This window comes from Eriocheir sinensis, chromosome 2 (genome assembly GCF_024679095.1).
Source record: "Eriocheir sinensis breed Jianghai 21 chromosome 2, ASM2467909v1, whole genome shotgun sequence".
Taxonomy (NCBI): domain Eukaryota; kingdom Metazoa; phylum Arthropoda; class Malacostraca; order Decapoda; family Varunidae; genus Eriocheir; species Eriocheir sinensis.
Genome location: NC_066510.1, coordinates 13,634,098 through 13,653,289, shown reverse-complemented (window position 1 = coordinate 13,653,289; position 19,192 = coordinate 13,634,098). Strand labels below are relative to the sequence as shown.

The 19,192-nt window shown below is 50.1% G+C and overlaps 1 protein-coding gene across 9 annotated transcripts in view; it reads left to right on the top strand.

Moving 5' to 3' along the window:
* The window catches only part of LOC126999677 (regulating synaptic membrane exocytosis protein 1-like), a 119,829-nt gene that overhangs the window by 99,888 nt on the left and 749 nt on the right, over positions 1 to 19,192 (top strand). For 4 of the 9 annotated variants that reach the window (XM_050862450.1, XM_050862414.1, XM_050862399.1 and 1 more), the window contains 7 exons: positions 947 to 4,584; positions 5,624 to 5,932; positions 8,969 to 9,106; positions 12,865 to 13,009; positions 16,661 to 16,872; positions 18,496 to 18,635; positions 19,054 to 19,192. The exon at positions 19,054 to 19,192 is cut by the window's right edge and continues 749 nt beyond it. In XM_050862450.1, coding sequence (XP_050718407.1) covers positions 947 to 4,584; positions 5,624 to 5,932; positions 8,969 to 9,106; positions 12,865 to 13,009; positions 16,661 to 16,872; positions 18,496 to 18,635; positions 19,054 to 19,192 — 4,721 coding nt within the window. Of the gene's footprint in view, positions 1 to 946; positions 4,585 to 5,623; positions 5,933 to 8,968; positions 9,107 to 12,864; positions 13,010 to 14,124; positions 14,267 to 16,660; positions 16,873 to 18,495; positions 18,636 to 19,053 lie in introns of all 9 variants that reach the window. The other 5 variants (XM_050862440.1, XM_050862432.1, XM_050862423.1 and 2 more) reach the window with 5 other exon arrangements.

The window sequence follows — 19,192 nt, the reverse complement described above, 5'->3', positions numbered from 1 at the left end:
CTCTCTCTCTCTCTCTCTCTCTCTCTCTCTCTCTCTCGTTCTTTATGTCTCGTTCTTTGTCTCGTCATTCAAATATCTTAGAAATATTGTCTTGTTAGTCATGTTTGCCTATCATTCTTGTCTCCATGTTCATCTCTCAGTGTCTCCCCAAAATCCTTATAGGCCATCATCCACTAGCAAGCCTTTCCCTCCTCCTCCTCCTCCTCCTCCTCTTCCTCCTCCTCCTCCTCCTCCTCCTCCTCCTCCTCCTCCTCCCTCCTCCCCTCTTCCTCCTTCACGTAAACCTTTATCCTTCTATTCACCCCTCATTGTAACTTTATATTTAGCAATTCTTGTCAGGGATAACATGTTTTATACACAAATATATACTGATTTTAGGAGCATAAGTGTTTAGTGTGTGTGTGTGTGTGTGTCAGTCAGGTAAAGTAAATAGCTGGTTAATGGGAGCTATGGTGAATTGAGGGCAGTGATTTAAGGGATAGCAAAGTATGGGATGTGATAGTGTGTGTGTGTGTGTGTGTGTGTGTGTTGACAAGGTGCTGGGGTGTCAGGGGCGTGTGTGGTGGGCTGGTGGGTGTGTGGTGGGCTGGTGATGACGATGTGTGCTCTGAGCGAAAGGTGAGGAGGGGGACAGGTGTAGTGAAGGGCGTTTACTAAATATAGTGCACGTGTCATACATCCATACTTAGTGGTAGGAGGAAGGACATCTTGCCCTGCACTCTCTTGCCCCAAAATACCTCTAGAATATTATTTGACTGTTGTCCTGTGATTGTCATGATGTTTCATTCCATTGTTTGTCTCCACCATTCCACCTCTACTTCCTCATGTTACTTTGTTTTCAACATTCTTACTTTTTAAGCCCGCCTCTTCCCACCAGGTCAACTAATTCGTTGTTCCTTTCTCTCTTTTTCTTCTCTGACCTAACCCATTCCTTCCCTGTGAGCAGTAGGCGGCACCTGAGTAGCTTGAAGAGCCACACTCATGGCTATGACGCCACCCTAGACCCGCCCTCCCTGCTGACCGACGTGACGCGAGACATTTCTCCCTCCGCGCGGGAGCCGTCGTGCAGCCTTCTGGACGTGAGCCTCCGACCCCCCAGCCCCATCCAGCCCCGACCCCCCCACCTCCGGCGCTCTCTCTCGATGGGCGTGGGTGCCGGCGTGTCCCGCAGCGCCCCGCATCTCGCCTCCCGCCCCCGCCAGCACCCGCAGCCCCGCGTCCTCGTGCGTTGCAACACGGAGGCCAACGTGGCCGAGCCGCCCAGCACCCGCCACCGCCTGCAGAAGAGCCTCAGCCTTGGCGAGAACGACCGCCGCTGGGAGGTCCGCCAGGACGCCGATTACTTTCCCGAGGCGTGGGAGTTTTCCAATCGTGCGCGCTCGAAATCCCTCACTCGCGATGACTTCTCGGGGCGACCGCCCGCTCGGAAAACTGTGACTTACGAAGACGAAGTGTTGAGAGAACGGCTGCAGGAACCTCCAACCTTCTCCAGAAGCTCACTTTCTCTTGATAAATCAGTGCCTTATGAGTCTGACTTAGTGGTAAGGGAACACCCGCAGGACCCTTATGTGCGGAAGTCTCGGGCAGCCCCTGAGGGGTACACGCAAGCGCCCCAACAGCAGCAGCAACAACAGCAGCAGCAGCAGCCTCATGATGCTGCCAGGGGCCTGTACCGGCGGCGCAGCTCCGTCCGCCTGACTGACGGCCACAGTGCAGGAACTTACTACGGGTATGATTCAGATTACAGCGGAGCAGAGACGGAAGTGTTCCTCCCAGACCGTTCTCTTGATCGTTCCTTCAGTCTGGAGCAAGTGGACCAGCGGAGCTCCGAGCAGGAGTTTACTTCAGGGGATGAACGGCGCCCGGCGGGGGAAGCCGCCCTCCCCGCACACTCCCTGCTGGCAATGCAGGAAGGCAGCAGCCAAACGCTTCCAAGGGCGCGGCGGCCCTCCACAGCGCCTGCGCGCAAAGTTATGATACGAGCCAACACCGAGAGCGCCCTGTTTAAAGGCCCCAGCAGAAGCCTTAGGAGGGAAGTGATCTGGAAACCGTCCAGAGGAGAACAGGACCGAATATACGGCATTTATCGTGAATCCAGCGTCGTAGACGCTCCGCCGGGCGACAGAAGGCTGGAGGCAGCGCGGGGGGTGCACTCCAACCCCGCCCTCTCACGTGTCCTCGACGGGGCAACGTGCAGCTCAGATGATGTGTTTGTTCCTATGGAGCAGCGTAGACAAGGCATGGCGCACGAGAGTGACCGAGACAGACGCCCCGTCGACCCCTACGATGCCCCACCACCCGACGACCGCCGCTACCACTACACGTCCCTCCCCTCGGAGCAGGCCAGAGCCAGGGACCACGAAGACACGCGGCTGCACCATGCTGCCGTTGGGGAGGACAGGCGGCCGCTCGACCCTGAGGTACTCCCGGAGGGCGCCCGGTACCTGGAGCACGAGCGGCGGGATGACCATCGGTATGTTGAACAGGGCCCCAGGGAGGAAGCCAGGTACCTCGAGCAGCCGCGGGACGACCCCGTGTACCGCAAGCACGGCTCCAGGGAGGAGGTCAGGTTCCGGGAGCCGGGCCCTCGGGACGACGAAGCCCGCTACCCAGAGCACGATTCGCGGGAAGAGGTCCGGTACAGGGAGCACGGTGCCGCGGAGGACGCGAGGCACCCCAAGCACGGCCCAAGAGGCGACGTCAGGTTCCAGGAGTACGACCCCCGCGACGAGGTCAGGTTCCGCGAACACGACCCCCGCGAGGAGACACGGCACCGCAGACACAGCCAACGGGGCGACGCCAGGTACCTGGAGGACCCCAGGGAGGAGGCCAGGTACCGGGACCACGGCTCCCGGGAGGAGATGCGCTACCGTGAGCCAGGCCCGCGGGAAGAGGCCAGGTACCAGGAATACCTGCCCAGGGAGGAAGTCAGGTTCCAGGAGCCCCCACCGAGGGAGGAAGTCAGGTTCCAGGAGCCCCTACCGAGGGAGGAAGTCAGGTTCCAGGAGCCCCCACCGAGGGAGGAAGTCAGGTTCCAGGAGCCCCCACCGAGGGAGGAAGTCAGGTTCCAGGAACCCCTACCGAGGGAGGAAGTCAGGTTCCAGGAGCCCCCACCGAGGGAGGAGGTCAGGTTCCAGGAGCCTCCACCGAGGGAGGAAGTTAGGTTCAAGGAACCTCCACTGAGGGAAGAAGTGAGGTTCCAGGAGCCCCCGCCCAGGGAGGAAGTCAGGTTCCAGGAGCCCCCGCCAAGGGAGGATGGGCGGTACCGGGAGGTTGAGGTGGTCGTCGAGCCAGGCTACCGGGAACATGACCCAAGGGTTGAAGGGAGATACCTGGACCCTCGGGAGGAGGGAAGGTACCGGGAAGACAGGCCGGCGGAGGGACGGTACCGCGAGCTTGACCCGCGGGTGGACAGCAGGTACCCTGACGATGGCAGGTACCCTGAAGACCCGCGGGACAGGGCCGACGTGAGATACAGGGACCAAGACCCGAGGGGTGAGGAGCGGTACCCGGACCACCGAGAGGCCAAGTACCGCGAGCCGCCCTACCCAGAGGCCGCCACGGGGGCCAGGCCGCGGCGCCCCGAAAGGGAGATAAGTAGAGACGATGCTCACAGGGATGAACGGTACCGGCAGGCGAGCCTCGACCAGGACAGGTACAGAGACGAGCGGTACAGGGACGCCAGTGCTATGGAGCGAGACAGGTACAAGGACCACGGGGCCATAGAAAAGGACCGCTACAAAAGGTGGAGTTCTGCGGCGGAGGACAAGTACAGGGAGAGCCTGGACGAGAGAGAGTACCGGGTGGGGCCGCACGACAAAGAGAGATTTCGGAGCTCTGTTTCATTGGACCAGGACAGGTATAGGGACCAGGTGCACGATTTGTACCGGGAGGGGAGCGAGGGGCCTGAGCGGGGCTACAGGGGGCCGGCGGAGGACAGGAAACACTATGGTAGTCGGAGGGACCTCAGAGACAGGAGGCTGTACGACGACCATGGCGGGGAGTCGTACGAGGGGGAGGATCGCAGGTTAAGGGACCTGCACTACCCTGGTTACGACCCCGGCTTTCCCTACCACGACCCGCGGCGACCACCTGACCACCGACGCGACGGCGCTTCTCACCCGCACCATTCCTCGCACCCTCACGACCTCGCTCATGCACACCTCACTAACACCCCCCACGCCCACCCCTCCGCCGCCCATGAGACCCGTGCTGCAGACCCGTCCTATAACGTAGCCGAACCCCCACCCCACCACCACCACCACCACCTCCATTCCCTCGACACAGACCCTTTGGAAGGCGAGATCCCGGACACAGACAGACCCCTGACCCCCCGAGTTCGTCACAGTTCCTCAGTTAGTATTAATGAGCACCCTGAGTACTTTGAATTTGACGCCAATAGTCCCCCTAGTACGGAGCCTCGCGCAGATGCTGATGTAGACCCTTCTTCTAATCCTGCTAGTGAGTTTAGCCACCGGATCACCGCCTTCGGGCCAACGGGGGTGAGCATCGGCGGGGCCAGCAAGCGCGGCCAGCTGGGCAGGAGCCTGTCCACCAGCGAGGTCCCAGAGACGGAAAAAGCTGGTATGTTGACCCGCCTGGCATGCCCGACTCCGCTGCCCTCCCCCCACAACCCCCAACCAGCCCCCCATTAAACTCCCACGTGTTCTCTGTCCTCCCGCTCTCCCCATTCCTCACAACAGGATGGGTGGGAGAGGGCTACACTCAGCCTCTGTCATGCCTCTGTTCCGCCTTCGATGTTCTTGCCTGTTCCATGAATGTCAAAGTCTCCTTTTCTCCCCCTCCCCCTCCCCCTCCCCCCTCCCCCTCCAATTCCCCTCCCCTCCCCTCCCCCCAATACTTCCTCCGTCCCACTCTCTCCCATCCCCATGCTACCGACTGTCTCTGCCTGACGACTTACTCTCATTTTCTTTCATATCCGCCCCCTCCCCTTCCTCCCTCTATGCCTTCCCCCCGGCCCCCTCCTCCTCCCTCCCTCTTCCTCTCATCCCTCCCCCTCCCCCCCCTCCCCCCCCCCAGCTAACACCTAACGACTTTGCTGCTGCCCTTTTAAATCTCGTAGTGTGCCTATGTCTTGTCCCTCCAGCCGCCCCCCCTCTAACCCCCCTTCTCCTCCTCCCCCACCCCCAACCCATGCCACCCCACGAATGCAATATGATTTTTTTCATTCTTTTTTTCTGATTAAATTACCTCAAACTGCTCTGCTATAACGACTACTACTACTACTTACTACTTACTACTACTACTACTACTACTTACCACTACTACTACCACTACCACTACTACTACTACTACTACTACTATTATGGTTATGAGTTATGTTTTGGTTCTCCTACATACTACATTTATTATTATTTTTTTACCATGTTATTCTGGACTGGAATAGTGAAGTCATGCATGGGATAGTTTGATGTTAGAATGCCTGGTGTGCCGAATAGTCCAGGAGGTCGAATCGCTCTCATCATCTCACTCGTGCGCTCTCTGCTCTCCCTGCTCTCCCCGCTCCTACCTCTCCCCCATCCTTCATCCCTCCCCACCCTCTTCCTGGACCCTCCTCGTCTCCTCCTTCCCTCGTCCTGCCCCTCCCTCGCATGCCAACCAGAGGAGGAAGCACAGGGAGAAAATAAGGAAGCCGGAGAGAGTCACGACGACCCAGGCGCAGCGGAGGCGGTGGAAGGGAAACCCGAAGGTGGTGCCGACGCGAAGCAGGGCTGTGAGGAGGGCGAGGTGGTGGAGGAGGAGGAGGAGGAGGCAGTGAAGGAGGAGGAGGAGGGAGAGGAGGCGGTAGAGGTGGAGCAGGAGGAGGAGGAGGTGGATTGCCCTGAGGGAGAGTACAGCGCTGAGGGGTCCACCAGCCCTCAGGAGGCAGTCGCTGGGGGCTCCGCGGCTGGGCCTTCTTCAGAGAGGATGGGTAAGCGAGGGCACGTAGCTCCATCCCTCAGTAACCACCACCACCACCACCGCTCCGCCACCACCACCACTACTGTTACTACTATTACCACCCCCCACTGCTAACCTGTTTAATGTTCTTCCCACCACCACCACCACCACTATTACCACTTACCACCACCACTGTTACCACCACCACCTCCACTGTTTGATGCGTTAATGATTATCCTGATCACCTCCACCACCACCACCACCACTACAGCCAGTACCTCCATTCCACCACCTCCTCCACCACTGCCACCACTGCTGCTACTGCTACTGTTGCTGCTGTTGCTGCTGCTCTTGCTACAATTGGCACCCTCATCACAACCACCACCGCCACCATCACCACCACCACCACCACCACCACCACATTCACGACATTCATTTTATTAACACTTCTTTTAATTAACAACAACAACATTAACTACCAGAAAAAAACCACTTATTTCACTACTACTACTACTACTACTACTACTACTACTACTACTACTACTACAACCACTACCACTATTACTACTACTACGACCACTTCCTCTTCCACTGCCACCATGCAACATGCATACACAACCACATTCACCACCACCACCACTCAGTCCCATCCAAGCACAGCCTCTGAGTAGTAGCAAGACCCCCTTAACCATCGCTACTGTTGGCTTCATTGGCTTGTGAAGAAGGTGGTTGGTGGAGCCTCGCATCCAACCAGCTAATGACCCTAACCTCTCTCTCTGCGGCTGCAACGGATTAAACAATATTTTCTCCTTTTGTTTGCTCATTCAATTCAGGAATGAATGTTCTATACGCACACAATATAAGCACACACAAAATCGTGCTCACATACACACACATAGGCATACACACACGCACACACACCGGGCAGTCTATGGATGTACTAAGGTGTGTATGTGTTTGTGTTTGTCTATGTGTATGTTTGTGCTTGTGTGTGTGTGTGTGTGTGTGTGTGTGTGTGACTGAGAGAGTAAGAGAGTCCTTGGAGTACACACCACATCATAATTTTTGTCTTTTTTGTTTTGTTTTTCTCAATTTTGTTTCCAATTCACTCATTTATTTTATCTGTCTTCCTTCTGTTTGGTGCATCTTCGTGCATCTCAGTGAATATCCAGCACGTTCAATCTCTTTTACAAATCTATATATATTTAATGTCCTTACGAGAATTGTGTACCATCTTATTCAACTTTTCTTAAATTCATTGTTCCTTTTAAGTCTCCCACATGATGTCTCGGGACGGTTTTCTGTCTTAGCTTGAACCCCATGAGATTCTGTTACATAACCCACCACTCCATAGGCAAAAACAAAAGTTAGGTGGTACTCTACTTTCCCCCGTCTACACCCTTTAATTCTCCCTCACACACATCCAAAAGTTTACGAGTCATCAACTGCCCCTTCACTGCCTCCCAAATAAGAGTGGAAATGATACCTTCGCCCCCTTCAACTCTTCTCCCTCCCCGTTTTGAGGGTGCCACGCCCCCTTTTCTCTTCTTCCTCCACACCAACCCTCTCACTCGCCCCCTGCAACGTGTGTGACTCGCACGAATCTCGACTCAAGTCTTTACACCGGAGCCAGATATATATTGGTTAATCTCTGAGGTCGTAATCTGTAGTAGGGTCCAACCTGTAGCTCTTGAAGGTAGAGAGAGAGAAAGAGAGAGGGAGGAGCTTGTATTACTCCTCTCCTGTGCCAAGACCTCTGTAATCTTTAGGGCCTAACCTGTATAGTAGCTCTTGGTGACGGTAGAGAAAGAGAGAGAGAGAGAGGAGGTTGTTTTACCCCCTCTCTCTGCTGTAAGACCTACCAGTTAGTGCGTATAAGTTGTGGTATCTATAGAGAGCGTTGGTATTCCTGTCAGTACTCTCCTAGTGGTTTTAAATGGAAGTATTTAGATGCAATGTAGTGTTGGTGTATGTGTAGTCAGTCAGTCGGCGCGGGAGCAAAACGATGGTGTGTCTAGCTTGGATCCATTCAGCCCTCTGTGTCATGGCGGCTCACTTCTTCCTGCACCATTGGAAATTTTTAAAAAAAATGGATTAGAAGATTATTAAAAACAGTAAGAAATAAGTGTGGAAGTGTTGTCCAGTGACCTGCTATCTCTCAACTATCAAAATAAACATTCTTAACGAAATTTAGAGATTTGGGTCATTGTTGATTCCGTTGTAATATCAGATGAATATAAAAATTTAGTTGACTTAGCGCAGAGGAGCAGAATCTCTCTTGGTAACATCAATTGGCCGTACGTTTCCTACACACGAGGATGTACAGTCACTCACAAAAGTCCTGTCGCCTCATCCGCCAAATCTCAAACCTTGTGATCCGCGGACTCGTGAACCAGAGCACTAGGCACCAGCACATCTAGAAGTGGCTGTGATGGGCGAGTCTGGTGCTTTGGTTATCGAGTCTGTGGTCCATATTATCAAACATTTCGAAGGCTTAGTCCATGTATTTCAAAAGGCTTTTGCAGAAGTTGTCAGGGTTACCGTGGGTGGTTTCCTGAGCTTGGAAGTTTTTCGAGGCTGCTGCGCCGTGAACGGGGAAAATACTCATGACAACCCTACGCAGCTCCTCTCTGACCTTGAAAAACTTTCGTAACAAGAGTCCCAAACGTTTGATAATACGAGTCTGTGTCTTAAGAGGTCCATTACGTGGCAGGCGATGCGACATCACTTCTGTTAGTCACCGTACACAACCCTCCATTGCCTATACGCTGTGTACACTTAACCTTTACTAATACAAAAAAAATGAAAACGTAATATCATCCCTCTCCATAACGTCCAGAGGTTGACGAGATTATAGAGCTGAGGCCGTGTCCCCCTTGTGATGCCCCGTAGCCTATGAACACTCTCCTTATCAATAATGTAAAGATAGAAAGCATACACTATACCCCTCTCCACACCGTATATTAAGGTTTAGACATGCGTAGAGAGCTGGGGGTCTGTTTGCCTCGTGACGCCCAGCGGTGCAACATAACATTGAGCTCCCTAACTTGTGTCTCCTCCCCTGCAGAAGGAAGCCTGAGCGACTCCGCCACGGGGATGCTGACGGTGGACGGTAAGGAGCGCCGGAGGGTCACCAATGGCAAACAGGGGCCTGCCGGGGGGCTGTCCAAGAAGTCCTCCTCCACTTCCAAGCTCTCTGACACTGGTAGGACTGGTGTGTTCCTCTCCTAGGGGTTACGGGAGGGTGTAGAGTAGCCCCAAATGACAGGAGTGAGCGAGAATAGACCTTAGTGGAGTGGAGTGTGTGAGTTCTTCCATTTCCAAGCTTTGTGACGCTAGTAGGGCTGGTGCCGTTCTTTCATGTGTTCTGGGAGGGTAAAGAGGGACCCCAAGTAGCAGGAGTGATAGCAAGAGTGAGCGAGGTAGTGGGAGGGGAGAGAGTGTGGGACGTGTGTGTAAGTTAGTCATTCCTGGATTGTCTAGCGAAGTGTAGGGAGTCTCTGGGTGGCATTGGGGATGTTAAAGTCTGGGAGTTGATGCAGTAGTGGAGGTTCATATATCTTTTAAGTTCCCAGGTGAAATAGGCCCAGTATGAACGATGGGTTTGAAAGGAACACTGTGGCAAGAGATTGGCAGATGCAGATGATAAATTAGATTATTGAAGAACCGGGATGGAGTGAATGAAAGTCTTGGGGGTGTAAAAGGAAATATGTAGGAATAAATATATAGATGTGTTGGATCCAAAAGGGGTGGTAATTAAGCGCGTTCCATCTCTCTATGTGGGACCCAAATGGATTTAGTGGATTTATTAACATGTTTCCACACCTGCATGAAGCTTAAATTGTGACTTTTTTTCAATGGCGATGCTGAAACCTTACCTTGAAGGACTGAAATGTATTATCCTGAGAAAAAAAAAAGAGATGGCATTATTTTGAAGAATCGAAATGCATTGTTTTTGAAGAACTGAATCGCCTGAAACACGACCTTGAAGAATTAAATCGTAGTGTCATGAAAAAAGTTTGCATTGCCTAGAAGAAATAGTTCGCCTTGAAGGATTCGAACCCGGTCCACAACGCTGCAGCAGGTTTGGAAACAACACACTAGGCGCCGCTGTATTACTAATGATGCTTTTGTTTTTAGTTGGTGTATATAGTAAGATAATTATGTCTCGATTGGTGTGTTAGTCAGTCGATAGTACGTTAGAGGTACCGGCAGATGTGTGTGTGTGTGTGTGTGTGTGTGTGTGTAAGGAGAGGGAGGAGTCAACGCATCATTTTTTATTTATTTATTTATTTATTTTTATTTTATTTTATTTATTTTTTTGCTAAACGACATATGAAAAAAAATAATATAGTGCCGGTAAAGTTGTCGTTCGTTGACTTGCACGACACATCTCTTCCTTGCATCATTATTATTATTACTTATTATTATCATCGTTACTTATTTTCCCATGTGCAGGCCCGTAGTGCTACAGGATCGTTAGCCCCAACTCGGTAGTGGAGCGGGCGAATTTTTTTTATAGCGTCACCGCCTTAAGCACTCATTCCTCAGACGCAGACCAAAAACGGAAAAGGAAAAAGTTAGTGTCGTGATTTTTGCGGATGACGGCGTTCGTTCATGACAGACTTTTGCGTGTTAATAATTTTATTTTGTTTTTTTTTTTTTTTTCACGAGACCCTTGTAGAGAAGTCTGCCGACCAGCTCGGATCTTAGTCAGTCACCCTTCAACTCAGCCCTCGGAGACCCTCAGTTTAAGAAGCTTGTTTAAGGATGATAATGAGAATAGACAATAAATAAATAAATAGATAGATAAATAAATACATGTAAGTGCTTGTCAAATCGAGATTCCGGTCTTTAAACATCTTTTTCGAAGGTCATAATTCAATAAACGAAGAATAAAAAATCAAACAAAGACGAAAGAATATAACGTTTTGGTGTATTTGAAACCGTAGCTCGTTTGTGTGTGTGTGTGTATGTGTGTGTGTGTGTGTGTGTGTTTGTGTGTGTGTGAGAGTACGTGCGTCTGTCTTATCTGTGGCGTCCTGTTGGTAAGTTCTGTTCCCCGCGGCATGGCAAGGTCACCACCCCAACTCAGGACCTCTCGAACACCTGTGTCCTGTGTCTTGGTCTTGGTCTTGCTTGTGAGTTCTCAGGCCTGTTCCTCCATAACCCTCTTCTCCCCCTATGTCAAACTCCTACCCTCCCTCCTGTATATTATCCACAACTCTCTATTCCCCCCTATACCTTAAGACCTGACCTCCCTCCTCCTTTATATTTATCCTGTTAACATTCTCTGTATACATCTATCTAGTTTCTGTATCCCCGTCTCTTCCTCCCTTCCCTTTCCTTTCCCTCATCCATCTATTTATTCTATGTGCCTCTCTCTCTCTCTCTCCCTCGCTGTCCCTTTCCTTCCCTTTCCTTCTCTCTCTGTCTTTTTTTTCCTGTTCCATCGATTCCATTTCATTCTCTCTCTCTCTCTCTCTCTCTCTCTCTCTCTCTCTCTCTCTCTCTCTCTCTCTCTCTCTCTCTCTCTCTCTCTCTCTCTCTCTCTCTCTCTCTCTCTCTCTCACTCTCTCTCTCTCTCTCTCTCTCTCTCTCTCTCTCTCTCTCTCTCTCTCTCTCTCTCTCTCTCTCTCTCTCTCTCTCTCTCTCTCTCTCTCTCTCTCTCTCTCTCTCTCTCTCTCTCTCTCTCTCTCGATACCTTCCTTTCCCAAACCGTCCCTTTCTTCCTTTACCTTACAATCCTTTCCCTTTCCTCTTCATCCCTTTCCATTCCATTCCTTTCTCTCCTGGTTCTTTCCTCTCTCTCTCTCTCTCTCTCTCTCTCTCTCTCTCTCTCTCTCTCTCTCTCTCTCTCTCTCTCTCTCTCTCTCTCTCTCTCTCTCCCCCGATCTCTTCCCTTTCCTCCTCGTCCCTCGTCCTTTTTCTCCTTTCTGTCCTTTCCCTCTCCATCCCCGTCCTTTCCTTTCTTTCTCTTCCAATCTCTTCCCTTTCCTCCTCGCCCTCTTCTTCTCCTTTCGGTCCCTTCCTTGTCCTGCCTTTCCATTCCCGTCCCGTCCTTTCTCTCTCTCTCTCTCTACCTCCCTATCCCTTACATCCTCGTCCTACCGCGATCTCATTTCTAAGGGCCGAATAAGGTGTGTCGCCCTCAATTCGTCACTTCCTCAGTCACACCACCTGACTCATGGGGATCTGTTATATGGCGGACACACTTTGATGCAGATATTGTGATTGTGACTTGTTCAATCGGTGTGTTTCCCTGTTTCTCTCAATTCTGTATTACCTCTGAGCCAATTTTTCCCTACGTCCATCTTTTTTTTTTTGTTTTTTCTTTGTTTTTGTTTTTTTCCCACGTGTCTGTATTTTTTGACTGACTTTTTTGTTTTGTTTATGTCTTTGTGTGTATCTTTCTCTTCTTTTATGTCCATTGTTTGTTTATCTTTTTTTTTTTTCTTCTTATATACATTTATCTTTGTGTTTGTCTTTGCTCCATCTCTCTTTCTCTCTTTGTCTCTGTTTCTATATTCATGTTCGTTACTTTTTATATTTTTGTGATTCTTTTTACTTCATTCTGCCTCTCTCTTTACCTCATTTTGTCTGTCTGTGCATATTCTCTGTCTGCCTGTCCGTTTGTCTGTCTGTCTACTCTCTCTCTCTCTCTCTCTCTCTCTCTCTCTCTCTCTCTCTCTCTCTCTCTCTCTCTCTCTCTCTCTCTCTCTCTCTCTCTCTCTCTCTCTCTCTCTCTCTCTCTCTCTCTCGCAACTTTCACAAAAATCACACACAACTCTATCTTGTATTTTTTCTGTGTTGACATTTGTGCATTCCTTCGTTTCTCCTTTCTCTTCCTCCTCTTCTTCCTCTTCCTCTCCTCCTCAACCTCCTCTTTTTCCTCCTCCTCCACCTCCTTTCTCCTCCTCCTCCTCTTCCTCCTCCTCAACCTCCCGTGTGTGCTGTCTTCAGGTCGGAAACGGAAAATAGGCTTTCGGAAAAACACTCGCAGCCAGATTACTGTCCATCGGAGCGAGGAGATCCTTCCCACGGGCTCGAGGCACCTGATGCGGCAGAGCTCCAGTCAGAGTAGCGAGGAAGCCGAAGGGGAGGACAGGTGTGGTGCTGCCAGACACACACACACACACACACACACACACACACACACACACACACGTAAAGTCACACTTACTATACATAACATACATGCATACTACAGCTTAGATAAATCCATTAGGTAAATACATACATCTAGGTAAATATACACCTACACACACACACACACACCTTATATGCCACAACTAGTTAAATACAACAACTAGTAGGTAACACACACACACACACACACACTCACACACACACTCACACACTCAGGCCCTTAGCGCTGCCTTTAGTTCTGGCTGGTCGTCCTCTTCACCGCCTCACTCCCTCCCCCCCGCTCTTCCCTGTCTTCCTCCCCCCCCCCCCAACACTCCTCTCCGTCTCTCTAAATGCCCCTAGCCGTGTAAGCCCTCCTTCTTTTGTCTTATATTGAATTATGAGTGTCTTAAACTCCCCCTGACTGTCTGTCTGTTTCCGCTAGCCTTGTGACTTGACCTAAGCAGTGGAGTGAGTATGCACGGTGCTTCTAACTCTAGCAAAGATTTTGGCTGACTCGCCGTTTCTAAATTTCGTATTGTAGCGTGTAAGTTCCGGTTACTGGACGCTTGCAGAGGTTGTACGTTCGGCCACACGAATCTTTGCTCGGGTCACCTAGACGTAAAGCTTTCCAAGGTTTTGGCTTGCAGAGTAGCACACCCAGAGCGGGAGTCTTGAAGTAGTAGTTGGTGGGGCAGGTCACGGTGGGTGGGCGAGCCAGCCATCGCGTAGCCAGACTTGCGGAACGCTGGAAAGGTAGATTTAGACAAGCATGATTGTACTTTACTCAAGCTCTCTCCTGAACATTTGATCTGATTTGTGGGAATGACCAATGTATTTTTTATATTCTAGGCCCAGGACAGTACTGATTCTTCTCCTGTCTGGACATGAGCCAAAGAATTTTGACAATTTTGTACATTAGTTAGAAAGTTTTGTTTAGATTGCCTTGCTGCTGCTCCTGCCCTCCTCGCCCCACCGGGCCAGGGGCCACGAGCCGACCTCTGCCCTCGGCTGGCACCCCTCTAGCTGCCTTTTTGTTAGTAGTGTGGGCCAGCGCTGTAGTGTTGACAGTATCACGTTTTGCCTCCTCCGCAGAGGGCGGTAGAAAGCGTAGTACTAGCGGGGTGCAGCGCTCTCAGGAGGTGGTCCCCACACCTACCCAAGCTCGCTTGGTTAAGCAACCATCTAAGGAGTCCACGGACGGTAGCATGAATAGCATCAGTTCTGAGGGCTCCTCGTAAGTATCTGACCCGGCCAGGCTCTTACCAGGCCTCGAGAGGTTCCTGCTGCTCTCCCCTCCTCCGTCTCTCTTTCTGCTCTGCTGAACCCTTCCCTGCTGCCTTGCCAGCAGCACTACTACACCAAGGGCTCAGCAGACCTGACCCTCTCACCAGCACAGGCTGTGAGCACTAAGTCACCACCACACAAACTGTTGAGTTATGTAACACAAAATATATTTGTTAGTTGCTCATGCTGGCGGCTGGAGAGGGGGGGCGAGCGGGACACCTGGTACGGCGGGCCTTCCCTCCGCCCCCCACATGATCCCGCGACCCCCAACCTGACTCACCTCCACACAGACTCACAGGCCACTCCACCGCGACTCATGCCACCCACACCACTGACTTACGCCCCCACAGCCTCCATCATGACTCACTCGATCCCCACCCACTCAGACACCCACACCCACATATACCGACCCACACATCACCTCCACCTGACGCAGACGGTACTTCAACCCCACCCATCTCGCATCTCACCTTCATCCCGACGCCAAACACACACACACACACACACGCACACAAACACACCGTCTTCAGCATGTCACCTCACACACACATCACCACCACCACCACCTTCACCACTTCCATTCCACACGTCGTTGGCAAACATTAGGCCTCCCATAAGTCGTCCCAGAAGGTAGCCTGGACACCCGTACCCTGTAGCATAAACCTGATACATGCATTTCACCCCCCGGCCACCACACGCTCCCCCCAGACCCCCACACCTCCCCCTCACACCCTCCAGACTGAGGTGACCCAGGACGGTGCAGATCATGTCTGGGCGCATCTCTCCGCCCCACTTATCACATGTATTAAATTTTGTATAGCCATCTGACGGCAGTACTTTCTTCTGTAAATCAAAGAATGAACTCTCTGCTACTACTATCACTACTACTGCTACTATTCCTTTCTCCAAAGTTAGCCAACGGTATATACTCCCTCGAGCGACACAGTAGTAGTCAGTGCCGTTGTGGACACTGTAACACTCTGGCCCCACGAAGCCTCACGAAGCTGCTAAATTACTATCCTCCTCCTCAGAACATAAACTTGTCAACGTAAAGAATTGATCGAGTTGAAACGTAAAAAAAAGAATACAATGAAGACTCAAGTTCAAACCATGAAATATGTCTTAACTTTTCAATTTAATCAGTTTAGATTGAAAAAAAATCTGTCTTAATCACTTCACTGTCGGAAACAACTAAAAAGACTATTATTCCCCTTCAAAAATATTCTACTAAGAACGTTGTTGTCTTAAATTGAACAACAGCAACTAAAAAGACTTATCCTCCTTCCTATATTCTAAGAATGTTGTTGAACTTCCCAAAGAGAAAAACGCATCTATGTCTGCTTTATTCATTAGAGTGACCACTACCACACCACCAAAAGATCACCATTAATAACTCCGCCCAGCCAGCAAGCACCTTCGTGAGGGTCGCGCGGCCACGGTGTCCCCCAAACCCTAAGCGAGCCCCATAGTGACGCGAGCTTGGCCACTGGTAGCGAGTAGTGGCGAGTAGTTATGTAGCCGCCGCGCGAGTGTTGTAGCTGCGTGTGTCTGTCTGTCGGTATGTTGCTGATGCTGATATGTGGTTGCCTTGCCCCTTAACCTAACCTAGCCCTTCACCCCCTCGACACATCCGTAAGACCTTCCAATACTTTCTGCATGTGGTCTTAACTCCCTTTCTCATTACCGCTTCTAGGAGCTTATAATATACGTATATGTACCCCCCCCTGCCACCACCACCACCACAAATACCAGTTCCACCACCACCACCACCACCATCACTACTTCTATACCACCTGATTTGATGTTTTGAGTATAACCTTTAGTGTTAATAACTGTAATGTTAGTATTGTTTAATATGTTTGTTTGTGTTTTTTGATTAGTGGATCAGGAGTGCCCCTGGTTATGCCTTTGTTTTGTATGTGTATGTGTATGTGTGTGTATCTGGGTGTCTGTTTTTGTCCACTTGTAGTATCCCGAACCCTCCACCATACCCCCCATCACTCCCCCACAACCCCCAGTGCACCCCCCAAGCTTTCCCCCCCACCACCACCACAGTGTCAGGGCCAAACTAAACAAACACTCCATCATAACGATCAGCCCTTACTAACTAACTAACTAACTAGCACGTCTTGTCCCTTGTCAGCATAATCTTAATAACCACCAAAAACAAAACAAAACTAGCACTCACTCACTGACTTATATAACTCAGAGTAACCGTAGATTGCATATATTGACTTATACTTTGTGCCTGGATCACTTGCCTCACTCTCCCCCCAACCATGAGCATGTGTGTGTGTGTGTGTGTTTGTGTGTCCTGTCTCTGACCTGCCTCCCGTCCTGTCAGCCGCGTCCCCTCCGTGCGTCTGGGCACCGACGGGCAGCTGAGTGAATTCATCGAGGGTCTGGGGCAGGGCCAGCTGGTGGGGCGGCAGGTGCTGGCAACCCCGGCCCTTGGTGACATCCAGCTCTCCATGTGTGACCGGAAGAACAAGTTGGAGGTGGAGGTCATCCGCGCACGAGGCCTCCAGTGTAAGACCGGTGCTCGGGTGCTGCCTGGTGAGTCAATCTGTCCCGCTCCTTCACCCTCACTCTCTTCACGTTACCTTAGAACAGGGGTTCCCAAACCAGGGGCGGGACCCCAAGTGGGGTCAGAATGCTCATTATGTGGGGTCATAAAGAGGTCATGGGGTTGGTGGGGTCGCTGAGGTACCCCCAAGGCCTGGGTGTACGAAATATCCAAGCAGAGATTACGAGACCATGTCAAATTCAGTGCTGTATAGTACTTTCATCCTTATGAAGCCTTATGAAGACAGGCTGAAACATTTGAATCTACACTCTCTAGAAAGGCTAAGATTGTGAGGAGACCTGATCGAAGTCTATAAATGGATGAAGGGCTTTAATAATGGGGATGTCAATAAGATTTTGATAGTAAAAGATCCAGGTAGGATGCGTAGCAATGGTTATAAGTTAGACAAATTCAAATTCAACAAAGACATAGGCAAGAATTGGTTCACCAATGGAGTGGTAGATGAATGGAACAGGCTTGTGAGCCATGTTGTGGGTGCCAATACCATAGATACATTCAAGGAGAGATTAGATAAAGCCATGGATAGTGAGGTAAGGTGGGGTTGAGTACACAGGAGCTGCCTTGTATAGGCCAACAGGCCTCTTGCAGACTCATTACGTTCTTATGTTCTTATGTTCATTGAGAAATTTGGAACCACTTATGTTTGTGAGGCAGCATTCTCATCAATGGTGTTCATTAAAAATGACTGCCATCAACTTGGAAAATTGTATGGTGTGTTGCTTAACATCATACACCCCCAGATACAGAAAGTTGATCAAATAGTCCAAATAGTAGGCTAATCATAATATCAGACAGCCTGGAGGTGCAGTATGATACCTGCAATACAGCTGTTATAACGGAGTAGCATGTTATGTAGTCAGTAGTGTTAAAATAGTATCACTAATTGCCAAATTTGAGAATTTCATTTTGATTACCTTTCTTTTGTCAGTAAAATCTAAATATGTTTTATGTGTTAATTTCTCCTTTATATAAATACCATCATATGACCAAAAATTAACAATAGTGCTGTAAATGTTGAAATAAACATAAACACTTGGTGTGTGTGTGTGTGTGTGTGTGTGTGTATATATATATATATATATATATATATATATATATATATATATATATATATATATATATATATATATATATATATATATATATATATATATATATATATATATATATATATATATATATATATATATATATATATATATATATATATATATATATATATATATATATATATATATATATATATATATATATATATATACATACATACATACACACACACACACTTGGGGTCGCACTGAACAGTTGAAAGTGCTGAATGGGGTCGTGCTAGGAAAAGCTTGGGAACCCCTGCCTTAGAACATAACATGAGTGATCTGTCCTCCTTTTCCGTCACTCTCTTCACGTTACCGTAGAACATAACATAAGTGATCCGTCCTCCTCCTTCTTCACCCTCTTCACTTTACCTTAGAACATAGCATAAGTGATCTGTCCTTCGTGGCTTGTCGCTGAATATTTGCCTAATCTGACCTTCATTCTCTTCATTCTCTCTCTCTCTTTACTTCGCGTCGTCGTGTGGTTGCTTGCCGCAGCTCCCTATGTGAAGGTGTACCTCGTAGCGGGGAAGAAGTGTGTCGCCAAGGCCAAGACCGCCACCGCCCGACGCACGCTGGACCCCTTGTACCAGCAGCAACTCATCTTCCACGAACGCTACCAAGGCTGCGTCCTCCAGGTATGTGCTCGGAAGGTGGCTGGAGGGAGGAAGTGTGTGCATGCGTAGGGGAGAAAAGTTAGAGGGCTGATGATGAGGTGATGTTGAGGGACTGAGAGTTGTTCAGGAATGGATGGTTGGTGTAGACCGATTTTATTACATCCATTTCATTCTCATTAGCTACGAAAATAAGACCCTTCACCTTCCCAAGTCATGCCCCCACTCCATCTCAGGCTATATGTGATTGGTGGATGCTGGGAAAGGTGAAACCTTGGTGGGGTTGTTGGTAGGCTGGTGAGGATGGGGCCTACTGGCGATGCTGCTGTAAATAGAATAGTGAGTCAGGGATGTGGATGTGAGGCAGTAGTGGTTATCGTGTGTGTGTGTGTGTGTGTGTGTAGGCCTATACAGCAACGTGTGCCCCCCTTCCCCCCTCCAGGTGACGGTCTGGGGAGACTACGGGAGGATGGAGGGCAGGAAAGTGTTCATGGGCCTGGCGCAGATCATGCTGGATGACCTGGACCTGTCCAACATCGTGATCGGCTGGTACAAGCTGTTCGGCACGTCCTCCCTCGTGT